At 48.3% G+C, this 27470-nt stretch overlaps 1 protein-coding gene across 3 annotated transcripts in view; it reads left to right on the forward strand.

Moving 5' to 3' along the window:
* HK1 (hexokinase 1) overlaps positions 1-27470 on the forward strand; it is a 120293-nt gene that overhangs the window by 59219 nt on the left and 33604 nt on the right. For all 3 annotated transcript variants that reach the window (XM_070470756.1, XM_070470757.1, XM_070470755.1), the window contains 2 exons: positions 9205-9367; positions 21696-21844. In XM_070470756.1, coding sequence (XP_070326857.1) covers positions 9205-9367; positions 21696-21844 — 312 coding nt within the window. The remainder of the gene's footprint in view (positions 1-9204; positions 9368-21695; positions 21845-27470) is intronic.

The raw sequence follows: 27470 nt of genomic DNA on the forward strand, positions 1-27470 counted from the left end.
TCTGCTAGAAGTGAATTTTATGGCTCAGAGGTTTGGACAGAGGCGCTCTGCATTTAAAGCAGTAGGTTCCTGGGGTCCTTGGGCCTTGATTTCCTCATCTTTAAAACCAGGAGGCTGGAATCCTTTATCTCTCAAGGATCCCTGTAGCTGTAGCAGTATTGTTAGGTGGGCATCAAGCTCTTTGGGTCTCAGTTCCCTTATCTGTCAGATGAGGTGATTTGTGTCTCACTGCCCATTTATTAAATCAGAGAATGGATATGGAAACACTTGAAAAGTGTCCTGAACTACGTAAATGCCAGGTGTTATCATTGTTCATCCAGAGCACACCTGTAGGCACCTGCATAAGGAGTGCAGCTTCCTGGATAACAGAGGGCAGGTGGCCAGACCCCCGAGCTGGGCAGGAATCCTGGGTGCCATTGGCCACCATAGGATTCTGAAAAGCTTGTATTCTGAGGAATCCATGGTGTCATGGAGCTCCGGTGCCCACTGTATGTGACGACAGGAGGGTAGTTTTCAATGATGCTCTTTTACTGACAGGAAAAACACAGATGGAAGTGATGTGCCCAGGGTTATAGGAGGAATCCGTGCAGCTGGAGGAGGCCTGAGGTCCTTTGCTTTCCAGACTGTTCTGCCTCCCCCCCACTGCAGTGCTTTGGAACCATAACTCGGGGGTCTGGATGTCTCCTGGTGAAAGCAAAGCTGTCTATACTTCGGATCTTCTCTTCCCTTGCTTGGAGGCACCTGAGACGTTGGAAACTGTGAGTCTGGAGCCTGGCTCCAGCCCAAGCCATTGACCACAAGGCCCAGAATGAAGCCTGTTGTTCTTGCCCTGCCACATTCCAAGGCTGTTCTGTTCACGGTCAGGGACTGGGTACCTGCTTTATTTTTAGCTAGTTCAGTATGACATCTGTGTTCTCATCCTGGGCAAGGGCTTGGTCTCTGCCCAGCAGAAAGTGCCTCACAGCAGGAGCCAAGGTCACCAGGAGGACATTGGGCATGACCTCTGGCCTCCTGCGGTCTTCCTAGCAAGAGGAGTCTGGGGAGCACCAGGTTGGGGTCTGAAGCCAGAGCCGCCCTAGATCCTAGATGCTGGATGTTCGGGCCTTCCCCTTGGCTGCTTGACCCCAGGTCCGTCCCATGTAAAATGGGTCTGACAGCACCCACCCTTCACGTGTGCTGCTTAGATCAGGGCAGGTGGAAGTGTCCAGCAGGGCCTCCAGTGCTGCTTACTATTATCTCGGTTCCCAGAACCTCAGTTTCCAAATCAAGAATGGGGATCCCATTTTCCTCCTGATTTGTTGGGATTAAACAGAAGTGTATGAACAGTGCTTGGTGCTTAGTGGGTGCTCAGTCCATGCCCATTGAAATGGAACTAACCGTTCAGAAGCACAAAGGACCGAGAGCTGTATCTGAACCTTGGAAAGGGCCTGAGAAGGGGAGCCTCTGAGGACAGTGTTTGAACCTGCCGAAGGGACCCTGATGCTTTAGGGATGTCTGCACACACAGCTCTCACTCAGGAGCCTCTAAAATGGAATTTAGTTTCCTAAACACGTTTCCTCTCTCAGGTGTTCAGCAGCCTCTGGCCACCTTGAATAGAGGAGACTCCTGATTATCTGTAGAGCTTTTGTGTCCCCCCGGACCCCAGGGTGCAGATGTTGTGAGGGGTGGGGGGATTGGACAGCGCCTGGAGCAGTCCCTCCCTCACAGAGGGGCTGTTGGCTCCACACAAGTCACCGTGAGGCTGAAGTCAGGGGCTGGTGCTGGACAAGGGCTGTGTCATTCAGGGAAGGGGACTCTCCTGCCTTATCTGAGCTAGCAAACCCTTCCGAGAAGACCTCCTGGGTTAGGCGTCACTGGAGGCCTCCGTTCACCCAGGAGAGCAGCCCTTCAGCCCAGCTGAGAAGCCTCCTGAGGGGGTGGGGACCCCAGTGGCCTGGAAGTGTGGCCCCTGCACCCCTGGCTCTCACGGTCTGGCGGGAGGCACACACCATGAGCATGTCGCTGCGGTGCCCGGGGAGGACTCACTGCCCCTGTCCCCAGGCAGGTTGCTTCCTCCACGCTGAGCACAGGGGCCAAGGGGATGCTGAGAAGAGTGGCAGCTGGTGCCGGGCAGGCGGATCACCTCGCCCTTCGGGGGAGGTGCGTGTGGAGAAAGGAGCTGGGTGTTGAGCGGCATTGATGGGCCCAGGCAGTCAAGTGGAAGCGGATCTGTCAGGAAGGACCATCAGTGGGGCAGAAGGCAGGAGGGTGCCCGGGACAGAGGATTCTGGGAGGGAACCCAGGGCGTCCAAAATGTCTCTCTTTGTGGCCAGTGCCCTGCCTGCTCAGGGCCTAGCTGCCAAAAGTAGGATAGAAAGGTAGGTTTCCTGGGCCACCACCCTCAATGATGAGGTGGGGCTTCAGGCAGGAAGGGGGTTGGACCTGCCAGAGCAGGGCTTGGGATGGTACCCACCATGGCAGAGGGTGCCGTTAGGCCAGGACCTTTGGATTTGCTATGGCCCTTGAGCATCTTTCCCAGGATGGTGTGAAAGGGAAAATGAAATGAGCAGTTCAGATGGCTGGTGGCTGCTGGGGGGTGAACCAGTCCTCCAGAATAATCAGGCTGGAGGGTGTGCTTTTGGTGAGGCAAGGGAGCATGTACACTGCTTCTGTAGTGGATGGTATGGTGGCATTAATGCCACCGTTTTCCCACATCTCCCTGCTCTCTGACCCTGGGGCTGGGTTCGCCTGGGCTGAGCAAGAAGGGTACCGAGGAAGGGACACAGAACCAGGAACTTGGTGTCCACTCCAGTTTTCTCGCTGACCAGTGATCACCTCGAAAGTGTTCATCGCTCAGTCATGTCTGATTCTTTGTGACCTCATGGACTGTAGCCCTCCAGGCTCCTCTGTCCATGGAATTCTCCAGGCAAGAAAACTGAGTGGGTAGCCATTCCCTTCTCCAGGAGATCTTCCCGACCCAGGGATCGAACCCAGGTCTCCTGCATTGCAGGTAGATTCTTTACTGTCTGAGTCACCAGGTGGTCACCGTGGCCAGTTGAACAGCCTCTCTAGACTCTGATTTTTCCTAAGGGCATTGGATGTGATGGCACCTGCCCTGCTTCTCTGGACAGGATAGCTTAAGAATCTGCACATGAAAGCACCATGCAGAGTAGAAGGCCTTCGTAGGTCAGGGTCAGGTGAACACAGCCACATTACAGATGGGAAGACTGAGGTGCCTACAAGATGGCAAAGCTGGGGTCCGATGCAGGTGTCTACACTGTTCAGTCCATGCTGTATCCGTGAGCCAGGCAGTGTCCTAAAAATCTAAATTGGCTTAGTGTGAGTCTTAGAGGCAGTTCCCAGAAGAAACAGAGATGGAGTTAAGGTTTCAAAGGAGAAACTGTTTATAAAAAAACCAAGCTCTGTATGTATGGATGTTTAAGTAGGAAAACTGCCCTAGAACATAAAGCTGTATTAGCAAGGAACTTCTCTAGGGAGGTTGAGGGAAGAACTCAGACTCTTTATTAGCACTTCTATGCATTGTTTGTGTTTTTTAGTAAGTATATGTAACTTACTGTTAGTTTAAAAGAAAAGAATAAAACAGTCCAAACGTTTCAGAGGACTTTTGTGAGAATCTTTCATTTGCTGTGATTTCAGGCAAATGTCCACCTGCCTTTCGTTTTCTTTTCTACAAGATGGGTTAGTAATATCTGATAATCAATACTTTTCTCTAGATATTTAGATAAAGGGAATTAGGAACGTGTGATTATGAGCTAGACAGGCGAGTGAGAGGGATGGATTCCCTTTTGGTCATTTCAGTGGAAGGATGGGAAGAGTTTTTGACACATTATTAAAATCCTCCCAGTAGCTTTCTGAGGTGAAAGTATTGCGTGTGTGCTCAGTCGTGTCCGACTCTGCAATCCCATGGACTGTAGTCTGCCATGTTCCTCTGTCCATGGAATTTTCCAGGCAAAAATACCAGAGTGGGTTGCCATTTCCTAATCCAGGGGATCTTCGAAATCCAGGGGTCGAACCTGTGTCTCTTACGTCTCCTGCCTTGGCAGGTGGATTCTTTACCACTGCGCCATCTGGGAAGTGAAAATATTATTATTCCCATTTAAAAGAGGAACTCAGGAATCAGAGAGATTAAGTAACTTGTCCAAAGTCACACAGTAATAAATGGTAGGTGTTGAGCTCAGTTCTCTTCATCCACAGCCCTGTGTTCTTCCCACATGTGAGAAAGAACAGAAATCCATAAAGAGGAGCCCCAAAAGAGGTGTTGGAAGGCCTGGAGTCTCGATCCAGCTGCCACTTACAAACCACGTGACTGCGTGTGAGTCATGGGTCTCCGTTTCCTCAGCTATAAAATGAAGATAATGATATCTTTCCTGCCTGCTTCACTGACTTACTGTGCTGGGCGAAGGGGACTACCGCACTGAGCGCCCACTTCATGCCAGCCACCTGACATCCATGAGCTCGTTTCTTCCCTTTCTGTGACATCCAGATGGGATAAGATGTGAAAGGCATGTGTATAAATGGCAGAGTCCTCTGCAAACGTGAGCACTCGTTAAAATAATATTCATCACCCTGCACCCATTCTTTCTTTTCCTGAGTCAGTCCCCTTAAGAAAGAGAAGTGCATCTGATGTTGAAATCTCTGCTCTGCCCTTAAGCAAGAGTCCTTCTTAACCCTTTACTGCCTGCTCCCCAGTTTCCTCTGCGAGTAAAACATCTCACTTGGGACGTTCACTTCACAGGCCTGTGCTGAGCCACTTCGGGCACATCTGTTGCTCTGCTGAGAGAGGGAGTGGAAAATTTTCCATGGCTGTGCCCCTTCCCATGAGGGGTCAGAGTGCCCGAATCACCAGTAGTTACAGTGCCTCCTGCCACAACTGGCCTGTTCACTTGGGCATGTCCAGTCTTGAATTGTTTTTTATGCATGTCTGTTGGGAGCAGGAGGTGGTGTCGGGCACAGATACTTTTGAGTTTAGACCAGTGTGGAGCCACTGGGTACTTCCGCTGGCTGGATGGCTCAGTGGGGCTTGGTGAGGCTGTGTTCTCTTCCAGCATCCCCCCCTGCCTCTGAGCTGAGTCTGCAGGATCCAGCCCAGCGTGTGGTGTCTGGGACCCTGGCACCCCTGCCCCCATCTCCTTCCCAGTCTGACCGAGTCCTGCATGCTCGTGTCAGACACCAAGTGTGAACGTGAGCTCTCAGAGCCCAGGGAGTTGCTAGCACAGACTCCTGGGAGCCTCTGTCTGTGTCTGTGATAGACATCCTATGACAGATGGCTTGCAGCTTGAAGCCACCAGAAGAGGTGCTGTGCCCTCCTGTCCCCAAGATGTAGGGCTGGGAGCTGAAGGCACATGTGGGATGCGTTGGACACCAGCGTTTGGCCAGAGCAGCAGAGTTTGGAGGCAGTATCCTAAGGGAAGAGGAATGTGGAAATGTGAGAGGTAGGGAGAGAGAGTGGGGAGGAAAAGATCTGGAGCTGTTTGGAGAGGGACAGAAATAGAAAAGCTGAGAGGACCATGACTTTGGCCAAATCTCCCAAAGCCAGAAGTTGTCCTTCTCCGGCCCTGCTTTCCTCCCTCATTTTCCCCTCCTGGGCTTCTGGGCCCAACTTCTCTAGGAAAAACAGCTCTCACACTGGGGTTCTTGCAGAGCTCTGGAGCAGACAGGCAGGAGAACTTACTTCCTTTCTACCTCCCCCCTACCCGCTGCCCATTCCCAGCTTCTTTCCCAGGTAGACAGAGGGCAGCCCAGCCAGCTGCCAGGCAGGGCTCATCTGATGAACAGAGGAAAGAGGCCCCTTGTTTGATGAGGTTCTGGGCACTCTGGCTCCCACGGAGTATCCTGCAAGTGTCTCTTGATGTGGCTCCCATGCTTCCTGGGCTGCTTAAAGGGCCACAGTCCGTATGATGCGAGTCTGCCGAGCCCCACACCAGCTGCCTGCCTGGCCGGGCAGTGTGGGGGGTCCTGCAGCCAGCCTCGGGATCTGTGCTGTTGTTCATGCCCCCTCCTGAGCATCTGAGGACCAGGAAGGTACCACCTGAGATCCTAGAGGCTTCAGAGTCAGTTCCAGCTCTGCCCTGGGCTGTGCCCTTTTTGTGGCCCCGATTTCCACATCTCTGCTGAGAGGAGTTGTACCATGTGATGATTCATGAACATGAACCAGAGGGGGAAGGCCCTTCCTTCAACACTTCGGGGCCAGGTTGTCATCTGTTCCCCGAGCCTGCTTTACTGTATGAGCTTCTTGGCTCTGTTTGGGTTTGACGGGCTGTCCTAAAACATTGGACTTCTGGGATCACTGTCGCTGTGCTGACCTGCACCTTGAGTTAGGAGGCAGGCTGGCTGTGGAGCCCTGCTCTTTCTAGAAGTTTCTCCCTGTCCAGCTAGAAAGTCTCAGCAGCTTTGCTTGGGCCTGATCCCCGCACAGTAGAGGGGACTGGCCTTCCCACTCCCCAAGGGGTGGGAACGGTGGTAGGCTCCACTTAGCTTCTTGAAGCCTCAATTTCTACAACTGGAAAATGGGGATTAAGAATGTCCCCCTGACAGGGTCATTTTGAAGGTAAAATGACGTATTGGATACGAAAGCAGTTGATATACTGTAAACCCTGATATAAAGTATTCTTGCGCCCAGCATTCGTTGAATTCCTCCTTTGTTCCAGGAAACTGGGTAGTTTCGAAGGTCTCCTTGACATGTTTCCTTTCCCTGGGAAACTCATGAGTTGTCAGAGGAGAGAGGCATGTCAGTACACAGATGATCGTAAGGAGGGTGAAGAGTGTGGTAGGGAAAACACGTGCAGATGCCAGAGCAGCGTCGTGACTCTCTCTTCTCTGCTCCCGCTCACCCATCCCCTCCCCAGCACACAGCTTGATCTTTCCGAGACACATCTCACTGTTGAATACTTGGTAGAGTCACATTTAGAGTCTAAATTTGTCCACCTGTCTTATCAGGCCCCACTCGGCTTAGCTCCTGACAGTCTTTCCAGTTGCTTCATTCTTGCACTATGTGCTCCATCATCGCACAGACCACCCTCTGTCCCTCGTCTTTGGCCTTTGCTCTTGCTTGTGCCCTGATGCGGTCTTGCACTCAGTAGCCGCCCCTGCCACCCCCCCCACCCCCGCCCCGGGCACTTCTGTGGCTCATGCACGCGCGACTGCCTCTTCTGACCAGCACCTGGTCGCCATGACTTGCAGCAAGAGCTGCCGATGGGCGCTGCCAGCCTTGGCGGTAGAACAGAGCACGTCTCCTGGGGCTGTGTCCTGGCCATTTCTATTCCAGCTCTCAGCGGTTTCTGATTGCCCTTCTCTTTATTGTGGAGGGGAAAGGAAAAGGTGGTTGTGATAGAAGCGATGGGGGTGGGGGCAGGGCCCGCAGAAGACACTGGGGGACTCCTGCCTTGTCTGGGAGACAGGAGACAGGCGGGGCCAGGAGCAGCAGGAGGCAGGAGTCCAGAGCCAGAAGGCTGCCGGAGAGCAAGATATGCAGAAATTACTCTGTGTCCTTGAGTTGAATGTTTCCAGCCACCTCGAAATGTAAGCATGACTTCCCATTCTCAGAAGCCAATCAGCATCAAAGGCCTTTTCAGCAGCCTCATTGAGTCATGAATCAGTCTCTTCATCGACCGGGAGCTTGCTATGTGTGAGGCTCCTTGTGAGGCCCTGGGAGGTCAAGGTGAATGGAGCAGACGCTGTCCCCATGACAGGTGTAGCAGGCAGTGAGCCAGGCTGGACTGTGTGGAGAGATAAGTGCTGAGGGAGCCATTATCTGTACCCTGAGGGTCTCAGACGTCTGCTGGAGGAGGTGACATTTGATTTGAACCTTGAAGGGGAGGTGAACTGCGAAGAGAAGGAAGGGTGGTTTGACAGGAGAGCCCAGGCACCTCCCAGGAATGGTAGGAGTGGTTTGGCTGGAGTTCAGAGAGCCCAGAACTGCACCTGCAGAGCGTAGGGGCCTGGGACGTGGGAGGCATTGCAAGGTTTTGAGCAGGGGAGTGAAGTGATCAGGGTCCCAGTTTAAGAAAGCGAAATATCCTGAACAAGCCCCCTGCCTCCTGCCTGCCCCCTGCAAAAGGCAAAACGTGGTCATGGTGTAGAAGATAGGTTAAAAAGGGAGAGAAATTGAAGACTAAAAACCATTGCAGTGAAGGGTCAGGAGTCAGGAGTCCAGGCACATGGTTATCAGGGCTTCCTAAAGCAGGGCGTGGCAGAAAGAATGAGCCAGGACACAGAGAGACGTCTGGTGAACTCCATGAGGACAAGTGCCTAACCCAGAGCCAGACATGGAGTAGGCAGCCAGTTAATACTTTTCGGGAGAGTCATTGGGAAGGTACTATGAAGAAAGAGAACAAATGACGACAAGGACGCCTGAGGTTGGGAGCCTGGGATCCTTGAGGAGAGTGGGTAGCCCAGGAAGAGGGGCAAGTTGGCTGAGTCCTGGTTGAGTCAGAGGTGGTCTGATCTGGAAGAGTGGGCACACAGGCATGGGAACTTGGGCTGTCCCAGACCTTTTGGGGGTAGTGAGGTTAAGGCCTCTGTGCCCTGGGCCTGGAGTGCCATGTTCTGAAGGGCTCCAGCTCTTTGCTCACCATTTCCATTCACCTAGAAGTCATGCCCAAGGAAACCCACCAGCACCACTGCCTCACGATCCTAGTAACAGCTGATGTTTATTGAGCACTTTCTGTGTTCTAAGTGCTTCTCTGTCTCCTTTGATCTTCTAACATTCCGCGAAGTAGGTTCTGCTTATCATCTCAGTTTTTCAGTTGAGGAAACTGAAATTCACACAGCTGTTAAGTGGTGGAGCTGGGATTTGATCCCCAGGTGATGGCTTGGGAGCCCTTGTTCTGCGGCACTGCCATCCATGTGAGGATGAGCCAGAGGGAAGGAGTCACGTGGAGGCTTAAGGTGCCTCTGGCATGTACTTGAGGATCAAAGGACAGTTTCCATGTAATATTCGAGGGTTGGTAGGGACCTTGGAGGTGTCTCGTTCATTTTACAAGAGAGGAACCAGGGCTCAGAGCATTTGCAAACCTGCTCTGAGCAGCATGGTTGATGGCAGCTCATTGATGGACCAGCATGGGTGCTTCAGAGCCATGGAGCTGTATTGTCTTAGATAGATGGGTACCTTACCCTGCCCGCCCTGTCCTCCTCCAGCCAGACTGGAGCTGAAATGACCTTCCTTAGCCTTGGCCTCACTTTCTTTTCTTCTCATCCTTCCTCCAGATTGACAAGTATCTCTATGCCATGCGGCTCTCTGATGAAACTCTGTTAGATATCATGAATCGTTTCAAAAAGGAGATGAAGAATGGCCTCTCCCGGGATTTTAATCCGACAGCCACAGTCAAGATGTTGCCAACGTTTGTAAGGTCCATTCCCGATGGCTCAGGTGAGTCTCTCGCCCAGAGATTGGGCTCTCAGGGCTGTGAAACCATCCTTCCAACTTTCATTCATTTGTTCATTTATTGATTTCCTTGCTCACTCATCCAGTTATTCATCCATTCACCGTTCCATCCATCTGTTCTTCCATCCGTCCATTCACCTATCCATCCATCCATCCAATTTATGTCCGTTGAGATTCTGTCATGTGATAGGGGACACCATGTTTGGATGAGGCTGACTTCCCCTGATCTTCCTGACTTGTCTAGTGACTTGCAGAAAGAAAGCAGAGTGTTCATGGATCTTCCAGATGCTGTGTGAGTTACTCTTACATCTCGAGGACATGGAAGGTTCCAGAACAAGCCAAGAGTTCATGTTAGGAGAGTCTCTCCATCAGGGCACCAGGGCCTCCCTGTACTGTCCCAGATAAGCAGCAATCCTAGTGGCCAAGTGAGTCTCAGACCCAGGGAGGAGATTCAGGTCCCCATTTGAACAAATTTCATAGATGCTAAGTCAGGGTAGCCCCTCAAGCAGCGGAATGGTGAGGGGACTAGGGTTGGAAAAGGGAAATTATCCTCTTGGTCTGCATCTGGTGGCTCATGTCCCGCAGTGGGCATTTGGGGGCTTCCTGAGGGTTGTCATTGCCCCCGCCCTAGGGGAGTGGCCTCAGTCCCTCCACTTGGCAGAGTGGAAGCTGAGAGGGTGTAGCCTGGCCTTGGCCTGCTCAGTGGAGGTCGTTCTGTCTGGCTGACCCAGTGGTGGGTGTTGTGCCTACCCCAGCTTAGCACATGCCCAGGAATCCTGCCTTGAGCTGGGTTCTGTACTCTAGGCTGGGGATCACCTGGTGTGTGCAGGGGAGGGAGAGAGATTATGAAAGTCAAGTTTCTCTTGGGGTTTTGAATACACACTCCGAGAATATGGCCCTTACACTTTCCTGCTATTTCTTCCCTGCTCTGGGGACTCATTTAAAGCTGTGATTTGAGGCATCTGATATGCAACCTTCAAACTGGACATCAGGAAAACTGTAGCTGTTTCAGCTGATGTTTATGAAAGGTGGGCAGGTGCACTGCATGTTGGAGTGACTGGCTGCAGTGGGAAGGTCCTCTTGTGCCAGCAGCTGGCCTTTAAAGTCCTGAACGAGATTGGGGCACCATGGAAGGGTGGGTGCTTTGTGTGCCCTGTGGGCACAGGTGGGGTTTGCTTCACACACACACACTGGTCCTTGTATCTCTCATGTTTCTTAACTTTTAAAAATCTACTCCACTTTTATCCTTTTGTTTTCCTTGAGGTCTTGCTTACAGCAGTTTAGGCTCTTTTATGACTACCAAAGAGATTCTGGCCATCAGAGTGACCAGACCACAGTGTCCCCTGGATTTTTTTCTGATGTCTCTGGCTTTGTAGTTTGCTCCTACTTTTCCCAACCCCGAATGGCACCCATGTCCAGAAGTATTTGTGTCTTTACCGGGTGAGTTGAATTCTATAAGAGAGATGTGGCTGTACATGCTGTCAGCTGAGAGAGGGGGGAAAAGGAGGTAAGATAGGGGGGCAGCCCCCCAGGGCCCCTGCTCTGGCTTCGCTTAGATAACTCAGAAGGATGCCTGATGCTTGGGGGACCCCTGATCCTGTGTGACTGGTCCCTGACTGGCATGTCCCATGAGAGGCTCCTTCCCTCTCCTCCTAAATGCTGCCTGCAAGCCAGCGTCCCTTCCATGGACCATGTGTCGGCAGGGGGTGCCCTGCCTCATACATTCACACACCATTTTTAGGGCTGAGGGACTCAAAGTGTGATCCAGATACACTAGTAATCTAGCCATTTGAAAACAGGGCTCCAAACGCATTCTTATTTGGGAAAAACAACATTTCCAAAGATCCCTCTTAGAGATTCAAAGCAGGGACTTGGTAGTCCCGAGGTTAGGACCCTGTGCGTCCAGTGCAGGGGGCCTGGATTTGACCCCTGGTCAGAACTGAGATCCCATATGTTACGTGGCATGGAGAAATCAAAACGAAAACAAAAGAAGAGATCGGAAGGAGATACCAGGGTGCTAAAGGCCCTGAGCAGTCCTGCAGGAGGGAAACCTGTTAAACCCGGCTATCTGCCTTTTCCCCAAACCTGTTTGTGCTTTCCCCAATATTTACTACTCTATTTCATCTATTTTGAGACCCTATTTTTGTCTTTGTTTTTGAGTCCTCTGAAATTAGCAGTGCACTGTGCAGCAGTTGCCTCTTTAAATTACTGTGAGCAGCACTTTTTTCTCTCTCCGCATTACATAAAATAATGGTATGTCCACAATCAGTGGTGTCTCAAATGTGATGATGTAGGTGGTGATTACGCCCATGTTGGGAAATGCTGTCCTAGAGTTTGTGGAGCTGGAGCCAGCAGCCTGGGCTCCATGCCTCCTTCTGAGCCTCTCTCTGTGTCCAGGGTGAAGTGAAGTGAATGGACTAAATGTTCGGGGCCTCTCGGGAGCGCAGAGCAGTGCTGCGAGCAGGAGGAGGAGGAAGGGGAGACCCGAAGCCCTGAACCCCAGGGACCCACCTGAGGCCCTGGGCCCCCTGGCCTGCACCGCTCGCCCTTCCCCAGCTCCGCCTCCCTCTGCCCGTTCTGGTGACTGCTTCTTCTGCTCTGCGTTACTTTCCAAGGCAGCCGTAATGACGCACCGTGAACCGGGTGGCTTTAAATGAGAGTGATTGTCTCACAGTTCTGGAAGCTTGAAGTCCAAAATCAAGGTGTCCGTGGGGCCGTGCTCCTTCTGAGACACTGGATTAAGTCTTTCCTTGCCCCTTCCTGGCCTCTGGTGGTGGCTGTCAGTCCCTGACCTTCCTTGGTGTGTAGCTGCATCTCTCCATTCTCAGCCTCTGTCGTCATGCGGCATTTTCCTCTAATAAGGATACCGGTCAGATTAGAACCCACACTCATGACCTCCTCTTCATCCGATTACATCATCTAAAAAGATGCTTTTCCAAATAAGGCCACATTTACAGGTGCCCAGGGTTAGGACTTCTACAGAAATACCTTTTTGGAGGGGGAGGGGATGGATACCGTGCAACCGTAATATACTGTATAGCTCTTCTCTCTATGACTGTTCCTAATATTCATGGGTGGGCTCAAGTCAGGTGTCCAGGGGCCCACACTCCTCCTGGAATGGTCCCTCCAGCCCCACATAGACACTGACACTGATGCCAAGGCCTTGGCTACCTGACACCAGTCCAGTCCCTGCCACTTTCTGATGGAAGTGCCTCCAACCTTGAGGTCCCTTGGAGGAGCCAGAATGTAGGTCTCCTTCATAGTAAACCATGGTGCCAGTCTCTTTTCGAGATGTTAATTACTGCTTCACCTGTATAATTAGTCAGTGACAGAATTAGTGGTAATCCCAAACCACCAAAGGATAAATTGGAATCACTGCAGTGGAGAGGTGGCCCTGCCCTTCAAGCAGTGATGTGACTTCCAAGTCAGAGGGAGAAACAAGCCTTTCCTTTCCTGCTGACCTTGACCCTGATGACTGGATTACTGAAAATTGTTGATTTTTGAAACTCTATTGATTTTTTTGAAAATGTTATCAGCCCATTTTTGTTAATTTCCCCCCTTTTGACAATTTTAACGGGCAGTGCTTTTTCTTTAATTGCTCTCAAGTAATCTGTACATTAGGTTAAAAAAAGACACAAAACCCTAAAGTGGCTTTTAGCTGCTGCATATCCTTTTTGCAATGGGAAAGATATGAATAATACATAAAGGAGGAAGATACTGAAGCCTTTTTATGCTGGTGACTTGGCTAAACAGAAACCCTTGATCAAAGGTGCCCAGTTTCTGGGGATAGCTGCCCACCTGTATACAGCTTCTGTCAGAAGGCCTGCCCGACTTTGGTTCTCACTTGGGAAACCTCCCCTTTTTTTCTCATCTTGTCATTTATCACTCAGGATATTGTAAGTATCAATTAGATTGTAAGCTCCTTGCGGGTAAATTGAGTTGAAGATTTCCTTGTTTCTGCTTTTTGGTTCCTTAGAGTGCTCTCACCCAAAGGATGAGCTTAGAATGTTTGATTTGCGGTGTGGTCTTGGCTTTCCCTGGTGACTCAGGTGGTAAAGAATCTGCCTGCAGTACGGGAGACCCGGGTTTGATCCCTGGGTCGGGAAGAACCCCTGGAGAAGGGAATGGTAACCCACTCCAGTATTCTTGCCTGGGAAGTCTCATGGATAGAGGAGCCTGGCAGGCTACAAGTCCATGGGGTCGCAAAGTCAGACACGACTGGATGACTAACACACTGCTTCATGGACTTCCCAGGTGGCCCTAGCAGTAAAGAACACACTTGCCGATGCGATGCTGGAGGAAGGGCATGGCAACCTACTCCAGCATCCTTGCCTGGAGAATCCTCATGGACAGAGGAGTCTGGCGGGCTATAGTCCATAGAGTTGCAAAGAGTCAGACATGACTGGAGTGACTTAGCACACTCACAGTTAAATTGGTGGGGCTTAAGATATACTGCTTTCCAGCCAAAGGAAGGAAAACATTTCCTTTTCTCCCTGCATTTGGGCTGTTGACTTACCTTTCTCTGTCCTTATGTGGGAAGATGGTTGGATTATCTCAGAAATTCTCCCATTTGATGAACTCTCCTAAATGCCTAGCGTTCCAGTTGGGTTTCTGATGAAGGTGTAAACTCTCATTGGCTAGCAGGATGGCAGACGGGAGGCTTTGTGTCTCGTGTACAGGATTAATTCACGGAGCAGGCAAAGGGAGGCATTTCATGAACGCTGAGTTTTTGTTTGCCCTGTATTCCAGCACAGGTCTGGACTCAAGAGAGACATCTGTTTCAGTGTTTGTTTTCCATTATTTGCTGGTAATAATGGCTGTCATTAGAAAGTGGAGAGTTGCCAGGGGCCCTTCAGTTGCTTTGTTTAATGAGCCTTCTATAGAAGAGCAGTTCTTCTTGGCTTCAGTGGAAATGGGAAATGTAGGATGAAGTCTCGGCAGCGGCAGGCAGAAAGGTTGAAGCCAAAGATTTGAAGAGGAAGTTAGAGGAAAGCCAACTGCTGCAAGGAGACTGAACTTGAAACTGAAGGAAAAAATAGAGTTTCAGACCACTGGATAATCTCTGCCTCTGCTGCTTATTATCTGTGTGACCTTGGAGAAGTCACTTAACTGCTCTAAGCCTCCATTTCCTCATCTGTAAAATGGGTGTGGCAGTCCTGCTGTGCCTGCCTCACAAGGCTGTCAAAAGGATCAAAGTGCTTTGGAAACTGAAAACCACCGTGAGAGTTACCAAGAGTCATTGTTCTGCTGGTCATCATTATAACTTAATGACTAACTTTCTAAGAATTCTTTATGAGCTTCTCTGGTGGCTCAGTGGTAAAGAATCTGCCTGTCAATGCAGGAGACATGGGTTCAGTCCCTGGGTCAGGAAGATCCCCTGGAGAAGGAAATGACAACCCACTCCAGTATTCTTGCCTGGGAAATCCCATGGACAGAGGAGCCTGGCAGGCTACAGTCCATGGGGTCACAAAAGAATCGGGCACAGCTTAGCGACTGAACAACAATGAAGAATTCTTTGAAAGAATTTCCCAACTTTGGAAGGCCCTTCCCATCTGATGTGGTCAAAGGACCCCTACCCATCAGACCTAAATGTAGCAGTCTAGCCCTAGAGGAAAATGTCAGAGCTTTTCAGAATTCGCCAGCATCCCTGTGATGTTATGGGAGGGAGGAGATAAAAAAAGGGGGGAAGCGAAGGCAGGCTGTCTCACCCCCACCCCAATACCCCGCATAATGTGGATGAGCCCACAGACTACAACTCTGGTTCCTCTGCAGCTGGGTGATTGAACACCACAGCTCTGACTGGGGGGACCAACTCAGATAAAGGTGAGGATACATCCTTTATGGAGGGCAAGTTGCTATTTGGAGCAGCCATTGCCTAGTAAAGAATATTGAACCCAGCAGCCTAGCAAGAAAGGGAATTCTAGGTTCACATAATGGAAAATGTAATTGTAAGTTGGCTCCTGTAACCAAGGCCTCATCTGTCTCTTAACCAAGGCTTCATTCATAGGCTGCCTCTCCCTTATGGGGGCAGAGATAGCCCCAGCAGCTGTAGCTGACACCTCATCTCCAAACTAGAGGTCCCAGGGTAGTCTTGGAGAAGGTGGTGATTGGCTGATGTGGGTCATGTGCCCACCCTGAACCAATCACATTGGCCAAAGTTGGGGACTGCTCTTGGGTCACATGTTGATTCCCCTGGAGCTGGACTAGGCAGTCGACCCCACCCCCAATTCATATGAAAAAATGGGAAGGGTGGTTATCTAAAGAGACAGACAAAAAAAAAAAATAAATAAAGAGACAGACAGCAAACAAAGCTTTCCAGAAACCTTGCTGTCCTTGCCAGAAGTTATTTCTTGGTGTCCTTTGCCTGAGAGAGGATAGGGCTGAACAGACCATGCATTTAACCCAGGTAGGGCTTCCCTGGTAGCTCAGACGGTAAAGCGTCTGCCTACAATGTGGGAGACCCGGGTTTGATCCCTGGGTCGGGAAGATCCCCTGGAGAAGGAAATGGCAACCCACTCCAGTGTTCTTGCCTGGAAAATCCCATGGACTGAGGAGCCTGGGTAGGCTACAGTCCATGGGGTCGCAAAGAGTTGGACACGACTGAGGGACTTAAACTAAACTGAGTTCTAACTGAACTAGCTGCAAACATTTTCTGATTTGCCTACTGTATGTGGGACTCAGTACTGGGGAGAAGGAAGCAAGCATGCTAAATTGCCCTTGCCTTCAAATTGCCCATCACCTAGATGAGGAAGATAAAACTTTTATGTGTATATATATGTGTGTGTATATATATGTAAATGAGCATCCCAGTATTTGCAAGTATATGAGTGACTAAGGAAAGGGAAGGGCCCTGGCCTTGCCGCAGGTGTGACCATGAGCAAGTCATTCAGCAGGTTTGGTTGGAGCTACCTTATCCATAGGTTGAGAAGGCGAGTTAATATTTGTCCCATATTTCCTGAGCTGCAAATGTGATTTACAGAAGAGATGCCAACTGCCATTTCTTTTAGCAAGCACAGACACACCCTGGAATCAGGGTCACTGCTCAGGAAAGGATCAGGGACTGCATTGGGCTTAACAGTGACCTCTTGTAAAATGCCTTCAGGGAGAGGCCCCTTCACAAATCATCTCAAGGTTAACTTTTCTGGTCTCCTTCTCTGCCCCTAATTCCCTGAAACCCTATTGACCTGTGTTTGTTAAAAAAAAAAAAAAAAAAAAAAAAAGGAGAAATGGGGTGGACAGACTGTGGTGGGAGGCTGGGATGGGGCAGGGGTCTTACAGAGCAGAAGTGTGGGCCGGCTCCATGCACCCTAAGGCCAGGTTCTTCCCTGACCTAGAGGCAGATGAGATCATTTAAACTTATCCTGCTTGAAAACTTGAGACCTGGGGCTTCAGAGGTACTGCCTGAAACTGGATTCCTTCCTGCACAAAGGGCTAAAACTCTTACCTGTTGTGTGTTGACAATGACACCAGTAAGCAAGAGATCCCCCACCATCACGTGGAACTTGAGCACAAGAACCTGCTTTTACTTAGTCCCTTGATTCAGCTGAAGATGAGACTTTTGGCCTGACTGATTTATCAAGATTTCTCAAGCTATTTTTTTAAGTTATGATGAAAGCCGGTACAAAATGTAAAATAAATAATGGGCTTTATTTTTTAAGTTAAAACAGTAAATAAATTAATTAAATAAAAATGTTAGGAAGGAAAAGCACCCATATTTTTATCCTAGCACAGTGTTCGCCTTTGTGTGTACTGTTTCCCTGTATACAAGTGGTTTATAGAGAGATGTAGCCATTCCTGACGTGCTGACATCTCACTCTAATGCCGTCCCTGGGGATCCTTGTTCCTGAGGTCTGTCCAAGAGGCAGTTGTATCCAGTGGCTATGAATTTGGGCTTTGGATTCAAATTCTGGCTCTGTCACTTACTGGCTGTGTGCTTGGGCAAGTTCCCTAACCCCTCCTAGACTTTACTTGCTCATCTGCAGAATGAGGATCATAATAGTACCTACTTCATAGAGTAGAGAGGGGTTAAAATTAAAATGAGGCATAAGAAGTACTTAGCAATTGGAGAACAGAAAGGCTCAATGAATGATAGTGAAGATAGTGTTTCTGATGTTTTAGTAATTCATTCTCCTGAGAAGGAACCCTCTCATACCAAATTTTTTTTTTTTTTTTTTACCCAGTAGTAGTGTAAGCACTATTGGAATTAGGATTATGATGGGAACTCAGGGACAACCCTAAACTAATTTGAATGACCTATAACATCAGGGTCAGAATTTCTCACAAAGCTGAGACGCCTTCTTCCTAGCATTCTCACTTGGCCTCTTTCCTTTGGAACATTGTTGTTCAGTTGCTAAGCTGTGTTCAACTCTGTGACCCGATGGACTGCAGCACACTGGACTTCTCTGTCCTTCACTATCTCCCAGAGATTGCTCAAACTCATGTCATTGAGTCAGTGATGCCATCCAACCATCTTGTCCTCTGTCGCCCCCTTCTCCTCCTGCCCTCAGTCTTTCCCAGCATCAGGGTCTTTTCCAGGAGGCTGGCTCTTCACATCAAGTGGCCAAAGTGTTGGTGCTTTAGCTTCAATATCAGTCCTTCCTGAACATTCAGGGTTGATTTCCTTTAGTACTGACTGGCTTGATCTCCTTGATGTCCAAGGGATCAAAGAGTCTCCTCCAGCACCACAGTTTGAAAGCAACAATTCTTTGGTGCTTAGCCTTCTTTATGGTCCAGCTCTCACGTCTGTACATGACTACTGTAAAAACCATAGCTTGGACTATACAGACCTTTGTTGGCAAAGCGTTGTTTCTGCTTTTTAATATACTGTCTAGGTTTGTCATAGCTTTTCTTCCAAGGAGCTAGCTTCTTAATTTCATCAGTGCAGTCACTGTCTGCAGTGATTTTGAAGCCCAAGAAAATAAAGTCTGCCATGGTTTCCATTTTTTCTGTATCTATTTGCCGTGAAGTGATGGGGCTGGATGCTGTGATCTTAGTTTTTTGAACATTGAGTTTTAAGACAACTTTTTCACTCTCCTCTTTCACCTTCATCAAGAGGCTTTTTAGTTCTTCTTTGCTTTGTGCCATTAGGGTGGTATCATCTGCATATCTGGGGTTGTTGACATTTCTCCTGGCAACCTTGTTTCCAGCTTGTGATTCAGCCAGCCTGGCATTTTGCTTGATGTACTCTGCATTCAAGTTAAATAAGCAGGGTGACAAGGAACCTTGACATACTGCTTTCCCAATTTTGAACCAGTCCATTGTTCCATGCCTGGTTCTAACTGTTGCTTCTTGACTTGCATACAGGTTTCTCAGGAGGCAGGTAAGGTGGTCTGATATTCCAATCTCTTTAAGAATTGTCCACAGTTTGTTGTGACCACAGAAGCAGTTTTAAAACAGCAGCATCATGTGGTATATCCATACTGTGGAATATAACTCATCACAGAAAGGAATGAGGTACTGGTATATGCTTCAATGCAGGTGAACCTTGAAAACATTATGGCACATGAAAGAAGTCAGCCACAGGGGACCACATATTGTATGTGTCCATTGTAATGAAATGTCCAGAATAAGGAAATCTCTTGAGACAAACAGTAGATTAGTGGTTGTTAGTAGATGAGACAGTTTGGGAGGAAATGGGGAGTGACTGCTAATGGGTATAGAGTTTCTTTTGTGGATGATGAAAAATTTCTGTAATTAGATACTGGTGATGTAAATATACTAAAACTCACCAGACTGTACACTTCAAAATGTGATAGATGGAGACTTCCTTGGCAGTCCAGTCGTGCAGTTAGGACTTCACTCTTTTATTGCAGGGGACATGGGTTTGATGCCCATGCCCTCTTGAGCCATGTGGCATGGCTAAATAATAAAAATAAAATCAAATGTGATATTTTAATTATTTCTCAGAAAAGCTATTACTAAGAAAACAAACAACTAATCAGTGGTATAACTGCTTCCTGTTTAATGAACAACAAGCCAAACTTCCTTGAATGAATGAATGGGCCACCAACCCTTGTGATCAAGCAGCTATCAAGCACTTATTGAACTACCCTGGGTACCAAGGGCACATGTAAAGAATCCTAAGTTGTGATTTTTCCCTCAAAGAGCTTGAGAGGATAAGAACAGAAATTCAGTTGTAGATGTCTTTGGTTTATTCCTCGATTCCTTTGCCACCCTCATTAATTCAAGTATCAATATTGGTTGTGTTCATACTATCTGCCAAACAACCATTCTAAGTTCCAGAAATAGAGCAGTGTGTCAGAGCCTAAAGTTTGTTGGAATCAAATACAAAGAGGGTGTCAGTTTATAAAAAAGAAGTTTAAAAAACCCAACAATCCATTACTTAAAAAAAAACTTCAAGGGGCTCAAAATAGTGAAAACAATGTTGCAAAAGAAGAACAGGGTTGGAGGACTTTTCACTTCCCAGTTTCAAATTTTCGGAAGCAGTCAGGTCAGTGTGGTACTGCTGTTAGGGTAGATATACAGGCCAATGAATCAGAATTGAGCGTTCATTATGTCAATTACATCTCAAAACTGGGGGAAAAAAAGAATTGGGAGTTCAGAAATCCATACATTTATGGTCACTTGGTTTTTGACAAGGGTGTCAAGACTTTTCAGTGAGGGAAAGAATAGTCTGTTTAGCAAATGGTGTTGTTTTTTGACATGGCTACCCCGTAGCTCAGTGGTAAAGAATCTGCCTGCGAGTGCAGGAGACATAAGAGATATGGGTTTGATCCCTGGGTTGGGAAGATCCTCTGGAGAAGGAAATGGCAACCCACTCTAGTATCCTTGCCTGGGAAATCCATGGACAGAGGAACCTGGTGGGTTATAGTCAGTTGGCTTGCAAAAAACATGACTCAGCAACTAAACAACAAAAATCCATGTGCCAAAAAAAAGCTGACCCTCTACTTCAGACCATATACACAAGTTAACTCAAAATGAATAAAATACCTCAATGTAAGAACTAAAACTATAAACCTCTCAGAAGGAAACATAGGTACAAATCTTTGTGACCTTGAATTTGGCAATGGATTTTTTAGATATGACACCAAAAGCATTAACCATAGAAGAAAAGATAAGTCGCACTTCATCAAAATTATAAACTCTTATGCTTCAAAAGTCATCATCAAGAAAATAAGGTGATAGTGAGACAGTGATAATGTAACATCAGAAGTAAAATTAACAGATTTTCATTGATTTTGGAGGGTACCTAGGATAAAGACAGATGATGGCTTAGTGGTTTGGTTTCTCATCACGGCCACCTCCATTGGTGCTCTATGGTAGTCTTGACATGCAGGCCTGTTGTCTTTCTCTAACTCACTGAGGTCCACCCCAGTCACGCTCACATTGGTCGTGAGGAATAAAACCAGTTCAAGCCAGTTCACTCTTGTGTGACCAGGAGGGACTTCTGTTAAAAACATTTCCTGGGCAGAAACAACACGAGTGTCCGGTATCTGATGAATGGATACACATACAATGAAATATCATCCAGCCTGAAAAAGGAGTGAACTACTGATATAGGCTATAACATAGATAAACCCTTGAGACTTGAAACAATGTGAAATAAGCCAGACACTAAAGGACAAATACTGTATGATTTTGTTTATGAGAAATATCTGGAGTAGGCAAATTCATAGAAATAAAAAGTAGAATAGTGTTTGCCTGGGGCTGGGGACAGGGGAAATGGGGAATTACTGCTTAATGGTTATAGAGGTTCTGTTTGGGATGATGAAAATTTTTGAGAATGGTAGTGGTATTGTGTGACATTGTAAACATATTTAATGTCAATGAGTTGTACGCTGAGAAATGGTTGCAGTGGAAAATTTTATGTTATGTGTATTTTACTATAATTAAAAAAAAAATCCCCTGGGGAATCAGTGGAGCTATGGACTAGCTGGAATTGGTGTCTCATGGGGAAGGAACTCAAGGCATGGAATAGACCTCAGATGTAGGGTTTTCTCTGAGTTGAAATGCTGTTTTTATTTTTACTTTATGTATAACATAGCCATTTGTGAGAAGGGGTAAAGAATTGGAGAATGATGGTTGGGACTTTAATGAAGTCCATACTTTGGTTCTCCTGCAGTTGGGACTGAGCAGGACTGTGTGAAGCTGTCTGCCTAGGGATGCCTGGCTGGGCGAGGGCTTCTCTTGCCCACTCTTCCAGGTGGGGCTGTAGTGTGATGGGGTCTACATGACTCCTGTTCTGTGGCCCAAAGCACAGTGCAGTGGGGCCAGACCCTGTTGAGAAGTAGGTGAAGCGTGTGGCCTTCCCAGGGCACTTGAATCTGATGTGATGTTATTGTCTCCCTAACAGAAAAGGGAGATTTCATCGCCCTGGATCTTGGCGGATCTTCCTTTCGAATTCTACGGGTGCAGGTGAATCACGAGCAGAACCAGGCTGTTCATATGGAGTCTGAGGCTTACGACACCCCAGAGAACATCATGCATGGCAGTGGAAGCCAGGTGGGTCTCTACTTCCCTTCTGACTAGCCCCTGTGGCCTAAGCGTCAGGCTCCAGGGTATCCCCAGGAACCAGCCCCAGAGCAGTGGTGGGCCAAGCCCCTGGACGAGTCCATCATAGGCACACATAGAGAAGGACTCCTGGGTGGAAGGGTATGACTGCCTGAAGAGATCCCCACCGTGTGAATGAACTGGTGGATGGGAGGGGGCTACTGGGCCTTTCAGGTGAGGGGTATAAAGAGGAGGCCCAGCGGGTAAATGCATTCATTCCCTAAGGATCCTGGGGTGGTTCCCCAGCAGAGGGAGAACAGAGCCCTTGGGTGAAAGCACTTCTTCCAAGTCATTGTCCTCCTCACCCAGTTCCCCTGAGGCCTAAGCCTTGTTGGTTGTGGCTGTCACCTTGTGGGACAGCAGGAATCTGAGTTCAGAGCCCCAGGACTATTCTAAAGGGCTCCTGGCTTCCCAACTGAATAGTCTCCTACGAGACCTTGGCGTGGAAAGCAGCGAGGGCAGGGCCTTGCCTGGAAAGTCACCATCCCTTCCTCTCACACTTGTAACCCCAGCCAACGGAAGGGCTGCCTTCCTTTGCTGGCCGAGGCCATGCGTGTGCTCAGAAGGGCCTGTCCGCCCTCCTGCGTCCCCATCTGGTTGTGGTGGGTGGTGGGCTCACTGAGAGCCCTGTGATCAGGCTGTGGGCAGCCCTGGGCAGGCTTGCAGTCATTTCTGGTCCTGTTCTGCTCCTCCCCCTCTCCTGCAGATATTCTGACCCCTCCCCTCCGTTTAGAGCTCGCCTCCTAAGTCATGGCTGCTGTCAGGATATGTATTATTCAGAGCTTGCCAAATATTTGTTTTAGGGAGGGTGTGTTCACAGCAAGGTTCATGACTAAGTTCTGCAGAAAACTTACTGGCTCTGGGCTGGACTTTGAGTTGAAGCCCAGTGCCTTCTCTTGACTCCACTTTGTTGCTGAATTCCCATGGTTGGGACCTAATGCAAACTCTGCCTTTTCTCTCTACCAGAGAAAAGGGCTAATCCTGGTCTTTAACCTGCTGCCGAGGAGGGGCGGGGGTTGTGTTCAGAGCTTTTCAGACTGTGAGCATTGATGGGGACACTGTCCTTAGGTCGCTTTTCATCAGCCACTGAAACGGGTGCGTTGCTCATCGGATGCCGGTGCCTGGAGGTCTCTCTGCTATCCCTCTGTAACAAGGCTGCAGAGGTTGGCTCATTGATTCATTGTGTGCATGAAAGCTGCCAGTCAGTGGGTCTCCTCACCCTGACCAGTGCTTGCCACATTGCTCCTTTCTGCAGGTGGCCAGCAGCCTCCAGTTGGCATCTTCCTCCTTCTGTTTGCCAACAAATACTGATTAGTCACTCTTTTCCCCATAGCCCTTGAAAGGAGCCACCTCTGCCTCCTGCCTTCGCCTTTGGGACTTGCACCCCCTCCCCCCCCATATCCCATGGGCATTCATGTGAGCCTTGCCTTGACTTTTTAGGAGCAGGGTTTGTAAATTAAGGGGATGCCCTCCTTCAGGTGCACGCTTGCTGCATCACTTCTGCAGTGACTTTTAAAAAAGATTTTTAGAAAAACATTTATTTCTTAAAAGTTAACATGTGCATACTAGGAAACCAAAAAACACAAGAAGCAGAAGACACAGTCATCCAAAATCATGAGCAGTTTACCATTTGATGTGTCCTTCTAGGTCTCGTTTGTGTATTTACACAACTAAGCATCCATTTTTATGTAATTAAGATCATACAGTTGTGTATCATACTTTCTCACACGTCATGAATATTTATTGTTTTAAAGTTCCAAAGCTAGTGACTCTTCTAATTGCTGTCCCCAGGACCTTGTCTATTCCAGCCTCCTTCCCCATCTTCCCAGCTCCAAGATTGCTTTGTTTCCAGCTGTTTCTGCAGCTGCCCCTTTCAAGCAGTTTGCTAAGAAAAGATGTTGATGTTGATGAGGATAATGATAATGTTATATTATTAGAGCAAATACTTGCATAGAACTTGTTATCTATGTCACTGATATAAGCCCTTTATACAGATTAACTCATTTAATTATCATTACAACTCTGTGGGTAGATATTATTATTCCTGTTTCACAGATGAGAAAATTGAGGTTCAGATGTTAAGTGATCAGCCCCTAGGGTCACACAGCACATAAGTGATAAAGCTGGGATTTGAACCTGGGCAGTCTGGCTCTGGATGTGACAGTTTTAGCAATGTGGGGCACTTTTAGACTGGGTCTTTGTTTTTAATTAATTAATAAATTAATTTGTACTTTTACTAAAAATTTTTGATAGTGTAGAAATGTGAGGGCATGGAGGAAGATTCAAGTGATTGAGGGAGGAGAGGGTTGGTAGTTGAAAAATAGAGATAAAACGGCAACTTCTCAGCTAGAAGTTTGGTGTGAGGTTAGCAATAAATATTGGTGGCCCATTTTTCTGATATCTCTTATTGACCTATGGAATACTCTAGTCCACAAAGGGCCCCATTTTGCCCATGAAGCAGCTCAAACTCACAGCCTGTGAATTGTGCTGAATTCTTGGGGCTGTGATCTCATTTTCAAACATAGGCAGGAATTTTTGATAGATTTTAAAACCTTTTACTCTAAATAATTTTAAACTTTCAGAAAAACTTTAAGATAAGCACAAAGAGCTTTTTATATCCTTTATCCAGTTTTCTCAACTAACTATTTGTTTTACCCTTTTTTCTCTCTTGCTCTACACACACACACATAGCACACAGAAACACAAAGTATCTTGAAAGTTTCAGCGCAGTTTTAAGCTTTAATAATGTCAGAAACATAAATGTGACCTTCTTAAAACATCACTTATTTAGCTTGGGGAATTTTGAATACTAAACAAATAACTTAAATTTATTTAAAATAAATGTGCATGTTATCGGGAAAGAAAAAAAATGGTTTTTAGTCACTAAAATTTTGAGTGCAGAGAGGCTGGGTAACTTCCCTTTCTGGTTAGTCATAGACACGGGTTAGCCTGGGGGAAGCTTCCTGTCTGTTCTGAGCAGGCTTGTCACCCCTGGGTTGGGGCATTCCACAAATGGCATTTCCTTTTTAGCAGAATGCAAAGGGGTGGGTGTGTTTGACTTCAATCCAGAGGCTGCTTCCAGCACCCCAGCCCTGTGTAACTCACTTCCCTGCCTCTTCCTGCCCGCAGCCTGCCTGCCTTCCGCCCAGCCGGCTCCCCTGAGGGCCACGGGGAGCCTGGAGCTTCTTCCGGCAGATGACGTGGGGCGAGCTGTCGGGCTTAGTAATGGGTTTACCTCGCTCAGATATGTAGGTCGCAGGAAGCTTACTTAGCTGGGTTCTCCCAGGGAGGATGGCCATGTGCCTCCTTGGTCAGAGTGGCCGCTGTCACCATGGACTCAGGGACAGAGGCTCCCAAGTCAGAGCTGACAAGTCTTCCTTTCCTTTGGCAGGACGATCAGACTGCAGGGCTGGGTCAGGGACATCTGGGGAAAGATGGGGATGGGAATATTGACTTCCGGCCTCCTCTCAAGGAGACTCTCCAGAGTGGCTGTCGGGGTAGCTGTGATGCCTGGCCCAGCTCTGGCTGGGCCCTTCCGGGGTTCCTCCTACACAATTTATCCGACGTTTTATTTTGGTTTCCTCTGTCCCCTCAACCTGTCAGGGAGCTCCGACAGAGTGGCCCGGCGTGAGGAGACTGTGGTTTTGGTGAAACTGTCTCTTCTTCCCTGGAACTGCAGCCCTAGTGGGGAGAGGAAGTGGGTGCTGCTTGTGGTCTAGTTGTGTTTTGTCTGTGAGTTCAGTCTGGAATCAGAAAGCTGTGGCTTCTGGCTAATGGTCCTTGTGCCATTCCCCCACTCCTCCCTGGTCTGGTTTCTTGTTCCTCCATGGTCCTTTATCCCGACACTGCCCCCACGGCCCAGGGACCAGCGCCCTCCCCGCGTCCCTTTAGGCGAGGAGGGAAGAGAAGGAGAGGGGAGGGAACCTGCCCCCTCCTCAGGCGTTTGGGAGCGATCTACCCCCATGGACTCCACCTTTTCCCGTGGGCTCTCTCCTCGACACATTCGTTAAAATCAAACCTGAATAGAACTATAAGTTTAATATGGGGGGAAGGACCCTGCAGAGAAAGCCTTCAGGGAGTTGGCCTTGCCTTGGCTGAGCTTGCTTCCTGTGACTGTGTGGTTCGGTCCTGCGAATGCTGCATTCTCTGGGCTTCAAGAAGCTCTGTTAGTTGTGCCAATCCCATGTACGTGGGAGGCCTGGTGTTAGATGACAGCCATGTGAAAAAAAAAGAGGGGTTACCTAGACTGTGGCACAGTTGCCAAAAGAGCATATATATGGTTTGGTTATATTAATAGAGGTAGAGAGCTAAGAGAAAGGGAGGTTCTTAATTCAACTATGCTTTTTTTTTTTTTTTTAAATCAGAACACATGTGAAATATTATATTCAGTTCTGGATATACTTTAGAGAAAGAGGGAGGTATTGGAGAAATCCAAAAAGTTGCCTTAGAGGTGATGAGCTTGCTGTCATTGACAGTATTCACACAGAGGCTAGGGAAACAGTGTTCTAACTTCTTTATAGTGGATTCTAAGATACACATGCATATCCTGGCAACATGTTGTAGAGCCAGCAAGTTCTACAACATGTCGTAGAACTTAAATTGCAGTTCACTAAATAAATCGTAGTATATTCACACCATAGAATACTGTGCAGCAGTGGGAACCAGCCCTGGATCTCACTGCTGTAGAGACGCACAACTATGTGGATGACCCACACACATAATGTAGAGGAGATGAAGGCAGACGCCATGGAGTGCCCACACTGCTGTCCTTTTATACATAGTAGACAACCATGCAAAGGGTGTTGGAAGTCAGAGTGGCTTGCGATTGGGTGGCAGTAGCAGTGACTGCACGGGAGGGTGTCTGGGTGCTGACACAGGTGGGTGCAAATTGTGAGAATCCGATGAACCCTATACTTAGGATGCATGCACTTTTTTTGCATGCATGTGGAACTTGAGTCAAAAGTAAAAATTGGATAACTTGAAGACTGTGAAATCACTCAAGTGGCCTGGAGGCTGGGGAATTGCCTCACAGAGCTTTTGGAACTGACAGAGTGAGGGAGAGAGAGATGGAGTTAGAGAGAAGGGGCCAGATGGTCACTCTGCCTGGGTGGCTGTTGGCGGTCCATGGCCTGTGTGTTGTGGGGCATGAACTGTTTTCCTCTTATTTTCACATTTCCTAAGTACCCAGATGATACATCTTAGTACCCAGGTGATACACGAGAGGCCACGTGAAGGCTTAAAAAGGCTTCCTAAGCCGTGCTGGCCCACAAGGCAGGCTATTTTCAAGGGACTCTTCTTTGTCAGTCATGCACTTCTTGGCTTCTCTTTTCCTCTTTTTTTTTTGACTGTGCTGCACATCATACATGATCTTAGTTCCTTAACAAGGGATCAAACCCACATGGAGTGGAAGCATGGGGAGTCTTAACCACTGAACCTCCAGGGAAAGCCCCACCTGCAGTGGAAGCATGGGGAGTCTTAACCACTGAACCTCCAGGGAAAGCCCCACCTGCAGTGGAAGCATGGGGAGTCTTAACCACTGAACCTCCGGGGAAAGCCCCACCTGGCCACCAGGTGCCTT

The sequence above is a fragment of the Odocoileus virginianus genome, chromosome 7 (genome assembly GCF_023699985.2).
Source record: "Odocoileus virginianus isolate 20LAN1187 ecotype Illinois chromosome 7, Ovbor_1.2, whole genome shotgun sequence".
NCBI classification, from domain to species: Eukaryota; Metazoa; Chordata; class Mammalia; order Artiodactyla; family Cervidae; genus Odocoileus; species Odocoileus virginianus.